Source organism: Bos indicus x Bos taurus, chromosome 7 (assembly GCF_003369695.1).
Source record: "Bos indicus x Bos taurus breed Angus x Brahman F1 hybrid chromosome 7, Bos_hybrid_MaternalHap_v2.0, whole genome shotgun sequence".
In the NCBI taxonomy this organism is placed as follows: Eukaryota; Metazoa; Chordata; class Mammalia; order Artiodactyla; family Bovidae; genus Bos; species Bos indicus x Bos taurus.
Genome location: NC_040082.1, coordinates 48,925,819 through 48,939,265, shown reverse-complemented (window position 1 = coordinate 48,939,265; position 13,447 = coordinate 48,925,819). Strand labels below are relative to the sequence as shown.

At 44.6% G+C, this 13,447-nt stretch overlaps 1 protein-coding gene across 2 annotated transcripts in view; it reads left to right on the top strand.

Annotated features, from left to right (window-relative positions):
* Positions 1-13,447, top strand: part of NDST1 (N-deacetylase and N-sulfotransferase 1) — an 88,136-nt gene that overhangs the window by 49,139 nt on the left and 25,550 nt on the right. For both annotated transcript variants that reach the window (XM_027545947.1, XM_027545948.1), the window contains exons 6-8: positions 10,363-10,517; positions 11,174-11,359; positions 13,117-13,245. In XM_027545947.1, the coding sequence (XP_027401748.1) occupies positions 10,363-10,517; positions 11,174-11,359; positions 13,117-13,245 (470 nt within the window). The remainder of the gene's footprint in view (positions 1-10,362; positions 10,518-11,173; positions 11,360-13,116; positions 13,246-13,447) is intronic.

The following is a 13,447-nucleotide window of genomic DNA, read 5'->3' as shown; positions in this document are numbered from 1 at the left end:
TATATGTACCACTTCTTCTTTACCCATTTGTCTGCCAGTAGGTATCTGTGTGGCCTCCATGTCTTTCCTATTGTAAACAGAGCTGCCATGAACCCTGGGGTGCATGAATCTTTTTGAATAATAGTTTTCTCTGGATATATGCCCTGGAATGGGATTGCTGGATCTTATGGTATTAGTAGTTCTGTTTATTGTTTTTTAAGGAACCTGTATTTTCTTCTCCATCATGGTTATACCCACCTACATTCCCACCATTCGTGTAGGAGAGTTCCCTTTTCTCATTACCCTCTCCAACATTTATTTATAGATTTTTTTTTTTAACTTTTGTATGCATTTATTTTTTGCTGTGTTTATTTCTGGACTATCAATTTTTATTTCTTTACTTTCTTCTGGGATATCTTTTTCTGCTGCACAGCCTCCTCTTCTGGTTTAGGAACAATGTTTTCCTCCAGTTAGCATCATCTCAGTGTGGCAGGGAGGGCTCACTTGTGGGTCGATCTGACCATGAGTCTCTAAGTCCTGTGCTGCCTCCTGGGGTCTTTGTTCACCTGAATGTGCTCAATGACCAGAGAATCTATATCTTTGCCCTTAAGTTCAGCACTCTCTGCATGTGCGTGAGCATGTGCAGTAAAAATTCGGCACTTTTTTTGGGTCACTGACCCTGCGTCCAGCCCCACTGTTTGGCTTGTGGACACCGACCAGCTCCACACTGGAATGATGGAATGGCACACATCGCTTGTTTCCTGTGACATCCTTCAGATACTTGGTGGCTTTTCAGATACGCATACACTTAATGGCCTGGAACCTCTTGATCTGCATGATTTGTGGGGTTTTCTGGGTCAAGTGTATTGTGCTCCATTTTTAGAGATCACTTCAGACCCCGTTGGTTTTATGATGATGGCCATTGTGACCTGTATGACAAGACATCTCATTGTAGTTCTGATTTCCATTTCTCTAGTATTGGTGGTATTGAGCATCTTTTCATTTGCTGTTGGCCATTTGTATGTCGTCTTAAGAGAAATGTCTGTTCAGATTTTTGGACTACTTTTAAATTGTGTTCTTGGCATCTTAAACCCGTAGCAGGCCTCTGGTTTGTAAATATTTCTGCCAACCTCTAGTTGTCCTTTCACTCTCATGAGAATGTCCTGTGACACATGAAAGTTTTTAACTTTTTTGATGACCACTGTATCTAATTTTCATTGTTTTCTGTGCCTTTGGTGTCACATTTTAGGACCCATAACCCAGGCCATTGTCATGGAGATGCGTGTCTGTTTTCATCTGTGGTTCTTAGCTTAGGCTGAGGGTTTCTTTCTGTGTTCCAAGTAAACTCTTTGGTTTGTATGTCTATTTGAATGCAGTAGCACACTTTTGCAAGGTAAATTTGACTCTTGAGCATCCCTTGAAATTCCAAATAAATATTAGGAATTTTTCTTCCACTTCAGGGGAAAAAAAAGTCTCTGATTGAATAGGAATGAAATGAATCTGTATATTGGGCTGACTGCTGCTGCTGCTAAGTCGCTTCAGTCGTGTCCGACTCTGTGCGACCCCATAGATGGCAGCCCACCAGGCTCCCCCGTCCCTGGGATTCTCCAGGCAAGAACACTGGAGTGGGTTGCCATTTCCTTCTCCAATGCATGAAAGTGAAAAGTGAAAGTGAAGTCACTCAGTCGTGTCTGACTCTTAGCGACCCCATGGACTGTAGCCCACCAGGCTCCTCTTTCCATGGGACTCTCCAGGCAAGAGTACTGGAGTGGGGTGCCATTGCCTTCTCCATATTGGGCTGACTAGTATTGTTACTTGAGCAAGAGTAAGCATTCTAATATTTAAACATGGGTTGCTTTCCATTTATTTAGGTCTTCCTTAAGCAATGTTTTTGAGTTTTCAAGGTAGAAGCTTTTCATTTTCTTGATTGAATTCTGAAATATGTTATATTATGTTTAAATTTTTATTAGAGTTTAGTTGGTATACTGTGTTGTATCAGTTTCTGGCATTCAGCAAAGTGAATTAGATCTGTACCTGTATGCACTCTGTTATAGATTCTTTTCACATAGGGATTAATGCAGAATACTGAATAGAGTTCCCTGTGTTATATAGTAGGGCCTTATTGGTTATTTGTTATACAGATATAGTATAGATATATTAGTGTGTATATGTTGATCCCAGTCTCCTAATTAATGCCTCCCAGCCACCCCTCACTTTCCCCTCTGGTAACTATAGGTTTATTTTCTATATATGTGACTCTATGTTGTAAATAAGTTCATTATACCAACTTTTTAGATTTTGCATGAGTGATATCACGTGATACTTGTCATTTTGTGTCTGACATATCACTGACTGTGAGAAGCCATGTTGCTGTAAATGGCAGTATTTCGTTCATTTTTATGACTAAGACTCCATCGTGTATGTGTACCGCTTCTGCTTTACCCATTTGTCTGTCAGTGGATACTTAAGTTACTGCCGTATCTTGGCCATTGTGAACAGTGTTGCAGTGAACCTTGGCATCCATGTATCTTTTTGAATAATGGTTTTCTCTGTACTCTTGCCTGAAAAGTCCCATGGACGGAGGAGCCTGGTGGGCTGCAGTCCATGGGGTCGCTGAGTCGGACACGACTGAGCAACTTCACTTTTCACTTTCATGCATTGGAGAAGGAAATGGCAACCCACTCCAGTGTTCTTGCCTGGAGAATCCCAGGGATGGGGGAGCCTGGTGGGCTGCCATCTCGGGGGTCGCACAGAGCCGGACACGACTGAAGCGACTCAGCAGCAGCAGCAGCTGGATATATGTCTTTGAGTGGGATTGCTGGCTCATATGGTAGTTCTGTGTACAGATTTTTAAGGAACCTGAATATTCTTCTCCATCATGGTTGTATCCATTTACATTCACACCAGTAGTGTAAGAGAGATCCCTTTACTCCTCACCCTCTCCAGCGTTTATTGTTTGTAGATTTTTTGATGATGGTCATTCTTTGTTTTTTTTTTTTTACCTTTTTATTTTGTACTGAATTGTAGCCGAATAGCAATGTGATAGTTTCAGGTGGCTAGCAAAGGGACTCAGCCATACATATAAATGTATGCATTCTCCCCAAACTCCCCTCCCATCCAGGCTGCCATGTAACACTGAGCAGAGTTCCATGTGCTACATTATAGGTCCTTGCTGGTTATCCATTTAAACTATAGCAGCGTGTACTTGTCTATCCCAAACTAGTCATACCCTCTATCCTTCCCGCCTGGGAGTTACAGGTTCATTCTCTCAAGCCTGTGATTCGGTTTCTGTTTTGTAAATGAATTCATTTGTATCATTTCTTTCTAGATTCCACATACAACAGATGTTATGTGATATTTCTCCTGTGTGTTACTGTATGACAGCCTCTAGTTCCATCCATGTTGCTGCCAATGGCATTGTTTCATTCTTTTTAATGGCTGAGTAGTATTTAATTGTACATGTACCACATCTTCTTTATCCATTCCTGTCAGTGAACGCTGCAGTGCATCTGTCTTTTAGAGTACTGTTTTTTTCCCGGATATATGCCCTGGAGTGGGATTGCTGCATCATATCGTACATAGTTCTATACATAGTTTTTTAAGGAACCTCTATATTCTTCTTCACCATGGTTGTACCCATTCACATTCCCACCTGTAGTGTAGGTAAGGTCTCTTTTCTCCGCATCCTCTCCAGCATTTATTGTTTGTAGATTTTTTGATGATAGCCATTCTGATCCGTGGGAGGTTGTATCTCATTATAGTTTTGATTTCCATCAGTCAGTTATATTCTGCATCTTTTATGTGCTCTGGGCCACTTGTATTTCTTTTCTAGAGAAATGTTTTTTTTAGTTTTTTGCTAATTTTTAAATTGTGTTGTCGACATCTTTTACCTATTCTGGATATTAATCCCATAATCAGTCTGTGGGTTTGCAAACATTTTTTGCCATTCTCTTGCTTGTCTTTTCACTCTTTTGAGAATGTCCTGTGATGCGTGAAGGTTTATTTTTTTGAAAGCCAATGTATCTATTTTTCATTGTTTTCTGTATTTTGGGTATCATATTTGGGTATCATATGAACTCTGAACAAAGCCAAGGTCATGGAGATGTTCACGTATGTTTTTCCTACATAACTGTAGGTTCAGTTCAGTTCCATTGCTCAGTCGTGTCCGACTCTTTGTGACCCCATGAACCAAGCACGCCAGGCCTCCCTGTCCATCACCAACTGGAGGGAGTCTACTCAAACCCATGTCCATTGAGTCGGTGATGCCATCCAGCTATCTCATCCTCTGTCATCCCCTTCTCCTCCTGCCCTCAATCTTTCCCAGCATCAGGGTCTTTTCAAATGAGTCAGCTCTTCACATCAGGTGGCCAAAGTGTGGAGCTTCGGCTTCAGCATCAGTCCTTCCAGTGAACACCCAGGACTGATCTCCTTTAGGATGGACTGGTTGGATCTCCTTGCAGTCTAAGGGACTCTGAAGAATCTTCTCCAACACCACAGTTCAAAAGCATCAATTCTTCAGCTCTCAGCTTTCTTTATAGTCCAATTGTCACATCCCTACATGACCACTGGAAAAACCATAGCCTTGACTAGATGGACCTTTATTGACAAAGTAATGTCTCTGCTTTTTAATATGCTGTCTAAGTTGGTCATAACTTTCCTTCCAAGGAGTAAGCGTCTTTTAATTTCATGGCTGCAATCACCATCTGCAGTGATTTTGGAGCCCGAAAAAATAAAGTCAGCCACTGTTTCCCCATCTATTTCCCATGAAGTGATGGGACTGGATGCTATGATCTTAGTTTTCTGAATGTTGAGCTTTAAGCCAACGTTTTCACTCTCCTCTTTCACTTTCATCAAGAGGCTCTTTAGTTCCTCTTCGCCTTCTGCCATTAGGGTCATGTCATCTGTGTATCTGAGGTTATTGGTATAGCTTCTGTCAATCTTGATTCCAGCTTGTGCTTCATCCAGCTTGGTATTTCACATGATATACTGTGCATATAAGTTAAAACCAGAGTGATGATATTCAGCCTTGTTGTACTCCCTTGCCAATTTTGAACCAGTCTGTTGTTCCATGTTTGGTTCTAACTGTTGCCTCTTCACCTGTACACAGGCTTCTCAGGAGGCAGGTAAGTTGGTCTGGTATTCCCATCTCTCTAAGTGTTTTCCATAATAGGTTTGTTTTCTATATCTGTGACTCTAATTCTGTTTGTAAATAAGTTCATTTGTATCAACTTCTTAGATTTTGCCTATAAAGAGATATCATATGGTGCTTGTCATTTCTGTTTGATTTAATCACTGACTATAAGAGTCTCTTGGTTTATTCATGTTGCTGCAAATAATATTATTTTGCTCATTTTTACTGCTGGGTAATACTCCATTGTATATATGTACCACTTATTCTTTACCCATTGGTCTGTTGATAAGTTGCTTCCACGTCTTGGCTGTTGTAAACGGTGGTGCAGTGAACCCTGGGGTACATGTATCTTTTGAATAATGGTTTTCTCTGGAATATGGCCTGGAGTGTTATTGCTGGATCATGTGGTATTAATAATTCTGTATATAGTTTTTTAAGAAACCTCTGTATTCTTCTTCATCATGGTTGTACCCATTTATATTCTCACCAATAGTATAGGAGCATTCCCTTTTCTCTGCACCCTTTCTAGCCTTGATTTTTTGTAGATATTTTAATGATGGCCATTCTGACCTTGTTGTTGTTCAGTTGCTCAGTCGTGTCCAACCCTTTGTGACCCATTGGACTGCAGCATACCAGGCTTCCCTATACTTCACTGTCTGCTGGAGTTTCCTCAAACTCATGTCCGTTGAGTCAATGATGCCATCCAACCATCTCATCTTCTGTTGCCCCCTTCTCTTCCTGCCCTCAGTCTTTCCCAGCATCAGGGTCTTTTCCAGTGAGTCGGCTGTTGACATCAGGTGGCCAAAGTACTCGAGCTTCAGCATCAGTCCTTCCAGGAAATAATGAAGGTTGATTTCCTTTAGGGTTGACTCGTTTGATCTCCTTGCTGTCCAAGGGACTTTCAAGAGTCTTCTCCAGCACCATAGTTCGAATACATCAATTCTTTGGACCTCAGCTTTCTTTATCGTCTAAATCTCATATCCGTACATGACTACTGGAAAAACCATAGATTTGACCAGATGTATCTTTGTTGGCAAAGAGATGTCTGTGCTTTTTAATACAGTGTCTAGGTATCATAACTTTTCTTCCAAGGAGCAGGCATCTTTTAATTCATGGCTGCAGTCAACATCCACAGTGATTTTGGTGCCCACAAAAATAAAATCTGTCATTGTTTCCATTTCCAGCCCCGCCCGACATCTATTTGCCATGAAGGGGTGGGACTGGATGCCATGTTCTTTGTTTCTTTTGGTCTTGAGTTTTAAACCAGTTTTTCACATTGCTCTTTCACCTTCATCAGCAGGCTCTTTATTTAGTTCCTCCTTGATTTCTCCTGTTAGGGTGGTGGTGTTATCTGCATATCTGAGGTTACTGATATTTCTCCCGGCAATGTTGATTCCAACTTGTGCTTCATCCAGCCCGGCGTTTCACATGATGTACTCCGCATATAAGTTAAATAAACAGGGTGACAGTGAGCAGCCTTGACGTACTCCTTTCTCAATTTTGAACTAGTCTGTTGTTCCATGTCCAGTTCTCACTGCTGCTTCGTGACCTGCATACAGGTTTCTCAGGAGGCAGGTAAGGTGGTCTGGCATTTCTGTCTCTTTTAGAATTTTCCACAATTTTTTGTGACCCACAGTCAAAGGGTTTACTGTAGTCAATGAAGCAGAAGTAGATGTTTTTCTGGAATTCCCTTTCTTTTTCTATGGTCTAATGGATATTGGAAATTTGATCTCTGGTTTCTCTGCCTTTTCTAAATCCAGCTTGTACATCTGGAATTTCTTGATTCATATACTGTTGAAGACTAGCCTGCAGGGTTTTGAGCATTACCTTTTAGCATGTGAAATGAGTATAATTGTGTGGTAGTTTGAACATATTTTGGCATTGCCCTTCTTTGAGATTGGAATGAAAACTGACTTTTTCCAGTCCTGTGACCTCTGCTGAATGTCCCAAATTTGTTGGCATATTGAGTGCAGCACTTTAACAGCATCATCTTTTAGAATTTTAAATAGTTCACCTGGAATTCCGTCACCTCCACTAGCTTTGTTTGTAATAATGCTTCCTAAGACCCTTCCTAAAAGAGTCTGTTGTAAATAGCATGTGTGTATATGGGTCTTATTTTTGTATCTATTCAGCCAATTTATGTCTTTTGGTTTGAGCATTTAATCCTTTTACGTTTAAGGAAATTATCAATATGTATGCTCTTAATGCCATTTTGTTAGTTGTTAGATTTATTTCCAAAAATTTTTTTTCTTCCTTTCCTCTTTTGTTCTTTTCTCTTGTGATTTAATGTCTATCTTTACTGTTGTATTTGGATTACTTTTCCTTTTTTGTGTCTTTACCTTTTGTAGATATTTTGTGTGTGTGATTTCCCTGAGGTTTTGATATACTAGTCTACATATGCACAAGATTGTTTTAAGTTGTTGGTCTCTTACTTGCCAATATTCTTCATTTGTACTCTCCTCTTTTCTAGATTTATGGTTTAATATCAGATTTGTATATGAATGATTTCCTGCCTTTTGTTTGCCTTTACGGTGAGCTTTCCCATTTTGTACTTTTTCTGATTCTCATTGTCCGCCCTTTATTTTCTGCCTAAAGAAGTTCCTTTAAGATTTGTTGTAAGGCTGATTTGGTGGTACTGAATTCTCTTAGCTTATGCCTGTCTGTAAAGCTTTTGATTTCTCCATTGAATTTTAGTGAAAGCTTTGCTGGATAGAGTGTTCTTGGCTGTGGATGTCTCCCTTTTATAACTTTAAGTATATTGTGCCATCCCTTCTGGCCCCCAGAGTTTCTGCTGAAAAATTAGCTGATAACTCTGGGGAGTTCCCTTGTATGTTATTTGTTGCCTTTTGTTTTCAATGTTTTTTTGTCTTTAATTTTTGTCTGTTTTATTAATATGTGTTGGGGATTTATTCAAAAGCAGAGACTTTTACTTTGCCAACAAAGGTCTGTCTAGTCAAGGCTATGGTTTTTCCTGTGGTCATGTATGGATGTGCCTTTTGTTTTCAATGTTTTTTTGTCTTTAATTTTTGTCTGTTTTATTAATATGTGTTGGGGGTTTATTCAAAAGCAGAGACTTTTACTTTGCCAACAAAGGTCCATCTAGTCAAGGCTATGGTTTTTCCTGTGGTCATGTATGGATGTGAGAGTTGGACTGTGAAGAAGGCTGAGCGCCGAAGAATTGATGCTTTTGAACTGTGGTGTTGGAGAAGACTCTTGAGAGCCCCTTGGACTGCAAGGAGATCCAACCAGTCCATTCTGAAGGAGATCAACCCTGGGATTTCTTTGGAAGGAATGATGCTAAAGCTGAAACTCCAGTACTTTGGCCACCTCATGCGAAGAGTTGACTCATTGAAAAGACTCTGATGCTGGGAGGGATTGGGGGCAGGAGGAGAAGGGGACGACAGAGGATGAGATGGCTGGATGGCATCACTGACTCGATGGATGTGAGTTTGAGTGAACTCCGGCAGTTGGTGATGGACAGGGAGGCCTGGCGTGCTGCGATTCATGGGGTCGCAGAGTCGGACACGACTGAGCGACTGAACTGAACTGGGGGGTTTATGGTCCTCCTTGGGTTTATGTTGTATGGGATTCTTTCTGGACTTGGGTGATTATTTTCTCATGTTAGGAGACTTCTCAGCTATAGTCTCTTCATATATTCTCAGTCCCTTTCTCTCTCTCTCTCCTCCTTTGGGACCCTATAAAGCGAATGTTGGTGTATTTAATATTATCCCAGAGATTTCTGAGACTGTCCTCATTTCTTTATTTTTTTTTCTTTATTCTGTTCCATGGCTGTGATTTCTATCATTTTGTCTTTCCACTCACTTCTTCTGACTCAGTTACTCTGCTATTGATTTCTTCTAGTGTATTTTTCATTCCAATTATTGTATTGTTTTCATCTCTGTTTGTTCTTTACATCTTCTAGCTCTTTGTTAAACATCTTTTGTATTTTAATGATCTATACCTCCATTCTTTTTCCGAGATTTTGAATCATGCTTACTATCGTTACTCTAAATTCTTATTCCCTGGTGGCTCAGAGTAAAGTATCTGCCCACAATGAGGGAGACTTGGGTTTGATCCCGGGGTTGGGAAGATCCCCTGGAGAAGGAAATGAAAACCCACTCCAGTATTCTTGCCTGGAGAATTCCATGGACAGAGGAGCCTGACAGGCTACAGTCCATGGGGTCGCAAAGAGTCAGGCAAGGTTGAGCAGCTCATACTTCAGCATCTTTAAATTCTTCTTCAGGTTGCTTGCCTATCTCCACTTCATTTAGTTGTTCTTGTGGGGTTTTATCTGTTCTTTGCCTGGAATGAGTTTATTTTCATGTCCTAAGGGTTGAGGTTGAAGGCTGAGGGCTGTCTGGTTCATACTTGCCCTCCTCTTGGTGACTTTCCCTTGTTCCTCACATGCTACCCTTCAGGACTGGGCAGGAGGGAAGAGCCCATGAGTGGTCATCTGTAGTGAGTATTCACTTGAGCTGCCACCTGCTTGGGCCACAGTGAGGACAGCCTCTCTTAAATCCTAGGCAAACCCTCCTAGTCTGCAGCTCTGGGAGGAAAGTCTGCAGCTTAGCGCCAAAGCCAAAGAAGAGCAACACTGCGTTGTTTGTCAGCATTTTTATGTTCTTAACCCTTAACGGGGCTTCCCGGCTGGTACTAGTGGTATAGAATCTGCCTGCTCATGCAGGAGACACAAGAGAGGCAGGTTCCACCCCTTCGAGTAGGAAATGGCAACCTGCTCTAGTATTCTTGCCTGGAAAATTCCATGGAGAGAGGAGCCTGGAAGGCTGCAGTCCATTGGGTTGCAAAGAGTCAGACATGGCTGAGCCATACACACACAACCCTTAGCATATCAGAGGTAGTTGTGGTGATATACACAAGACAGCTTAAACATCCTGTATATATATATACAAGAAACATCTATAAGTTAATAAGTAAAAGATAGCCCAACAGAAAAACAGGAATAAAATCACAGCAAGCAAGTCAGAGCTAGAGGAAACCCTTGGGATCATTGTATCTGAACTGCATATCACACAGACAGACCTTGAGGGCCCAAATACGGGGAGAACTTGGCCGAAGTCATCCACTGACTCAAGGCCACATGGTTCCAGGACCTGGACTGGGGCTCTGTCTGTGCTGCCCTGTAGCTCTTAGAACTGCTTTGAGCAACTTTTGGGTGGGCAGTGGCCTTCCACGCCCATCCCTGGGCCTTGAGGCAGGTGGGCTGGGCTGAGCAGCCTGTGCTTGGGCTATAGGTACTGATGCTGAGGATGCGGGGGATGACCTGCTACTGTCATACGTGAAGGAGTTCTGGTGGTTCCCCCACATGTGGAGCCACATGCAGCCCCACCTTTTCCACAACCAGTCCGTGCTGGCTGAGCAGATGGCCCTGAACAAGAAGTTCGCTGTCGTGAGTAAGATTCCCTACAGGGCAGAGCCGGGTGGGCTTGGGGCTGGACTGGGGGTCAGAACTGCTGGCCTCCCGCTGCTTTTGCAGTTCCATGTGACAGCTTTTTATTAACATCTTTATAGCCACTGTCTCATTGAAGACTCATTGATACCCAAGAGCCTGGTATCTCGATAGCATCATTTTAGATAAGAAACGGAAGCTCGGGGAGGCCACCCCAGCTTATAAGAGGTCTAACCAGAACTTAAACCCAGGACTGTTGGCTTCCAGAGCCCAAGCTCTTGTCTTGGGCTAGACTAGGAGCCCTGGACAGCTCCAGGACGTGCCCAGCAAGGAGAGAATAAGGCCTGGTTCTGGTGCCCCCTGAGCTACCAGCCAGTCATAGAGACCACGAAGGCAGAAGGGTGCCCATCCTTGCTTCTCACTCCTGGAGCAGGAGGAAGTGAGTGCTGGGCTGAGAGCTCAAGCCCCGGCTCGGCCGGTTTCCTCCTAGACTCTGGGCCCTGAGCCTCAGCTTCCCCATCTGCACCTCGAGGTCTCGGACCTGCCGCCTTGCCTTGCCTAGTCTCTGATTTCTCTCCCCTGCCCTACAAAGGGGAAGTAAGGCCCAGAGGAGCAGGAACCCTGTGCTCACCCTGCCCTGGGCCTCCTCTCCCCAGGAGCACGGCATTCCCACAGACATGGGGTACGCGGTGGCACCCCACCACTCGGGCGTGTACCCTGTGCACGTGCAGCTCTACGAGGCTTGGAAGCAGGTGTGGAACATCCGCGTGACCAGCACGGAGGAGTACCCCCACCTGAAGCCAGCCCGCTACCGTCGTGGTTTCATCCACAACGGCATCATGGTGAGTGTGGCCCGGAGCCTGAGAGGCAGGACTTTGGGGAACTGGTTAGGGGTTTCTGCTGTCCTCTCTGTCACCTGAGGCTCTCTATCCCAGGCAGGGAGGAGGCCAGTCTGCCTCTTTAGTGAGCGACTCTTATGCTTTTGTGACAGGATCAGGTGGATGAACATTTTTTAAGAGGCCTCTGGTGAGGCCCTGGGACAGGCCTCTGTCTCATCCATTTGTTGGCTTACGTGAAATGTATCTGTCCCTTTTTTACACACTGGGAATACTGAAATGCACAAAGTCAACAGAAGTCCCCACCTTTGTAGACCTGACATTCTAGTGACAGGAGACAGTGCATTCATAAGTGTGTAAAGTGTATAATGGTCAGATGGTATAAGTGCTGTGGAGAAGAATCAAGCAGGGGGATGGAGACAGGGTGTGCTCAGAAGAGGAGAGGGCTTCCCAGGTGGTGCTAGTGGTAAAGAACCTGCCTGCCAGTGCAGGGAGACGTAAGAGGCACGGCTTTGATCCCAGGGTCGGGAAGATCCCTGGAGGAGGGCCTGGCAGGCCAGGCCAGTATTCTTGTCTGGATAATCCCATGGACAGAGGAGCCTGGAGGGCTGTGGTCCGTAGGAATTACAGAGTCGGACACGACTGAAACGACTTAGCATGCGTGCCGCAAGAGAAGACACTTAAACAAGATGGTTAGGGAGAGCCTTTTGGGGATGGAGCCGTGCTGCTGCATGAGGAAGAGCATGCATGGCAGAGAAAACACACGCAAAGGCCCTGAGGCAAGCTTATGCAGGTGGTTTTGAGGACCAACCAGCAGGCGACTGTGGCTGGAAGACAAGTTGGGAGGTGGCAGGAGATGAGGTCAGAAGGGTGATTGGTGGACCAGGTCATGTAGGGCAATATAACACCCCTGGATGGACTTTAGCTTTTAGTCTGTGGTGGGAGGGTTTTGAATGGAGTGCTCTGATGACTTGACTCATATATTAAAAGGATTTCTATCATTCTGGCTGCTAGGGGATAAAGTGGGGAGCAGGTGGAAGCTGCTGCAGTCTTCCGGTTGAGGTACAGTGGATGGCCCAGGGTGCGGTGCTGGAATGTGATCAGATTCTGGACTTATTTAGTAGTTAGAGCATACAGGAACTGCTGATAAGTTGGATATAGCAAATAAGAGAGAGAAAGATTATTCCCAGTTTTTGACCTCAGCCTCTGGAGTGGCTGGATAGTTCTCATCAGTCCAGATGGGCAGCTATGGGAAAGCCAGAGTCACACCTCCATCCATCTGTCCACTGACCTCCTCCTTTAAGGCATTCCTACTGACTCTGGGGATGAAGGTGGTGATGGAGAGGGTGGATCACATAAGAAACAGCTAAATCAGTGCACAGCCAAGAGTGCCATGAGGCAAGTGCTAAAGCCAGGAAAGGAGTCACAGAGCATGCCTGGGGGTGCTGCTCTAGAGAGGGAAGGGGCCCTTGCTGGGCACACAGGCCAGGTTGCCAGAAAGAGTCTCCCTTGCCAGTCCCTATTACCTTGGAGTCTGCTCATTTTGTACAGAGAAATATGAAAAGTATTTACGTATGTAAACGGGCAAGGCCGGGTGGGCTCACTTGGGGGACTGTCACGGGCGGCAGACGTTCTGTGGTGGGGAAGACCCCCAAGGGTGGGGGCTGTGTGGTCACACAGGAGGCTGCCTCTCTGAGGAGACACCCTGCCTGCCACCGCGCGGACCTGGAGAAACCATAGCTCCTCTCCCGCCCCATCCCCAGGTCCTCCCGCGGCAGACCTGCGGCCTCTTCACACACACCATCTTCTACAACGAGTACCCGGGTGGCTCCAGTGAGCTGGACAAGATCATCAATGGGGGCGAGCTCTTCCTGACCGTGCTCCTGAACCCTGTGAGTGCTCCCCAGCCCTTGGCTGGCGGTGAGGAGGGGCTGCCGGCCCCCATCCCTGGGGGAGCGCAGGAGCAGGTGTGCAGCTGGGAGTTAGAAAGCCCGCCTTCCGGCCCCGGCCCTGCCCCCACTTGCTGTGCGACCTTGGCAGAGAATCTGAGCAGTCTTAGTTTCCTTCTATCACCTTGCATTTCTGTACAGTAGT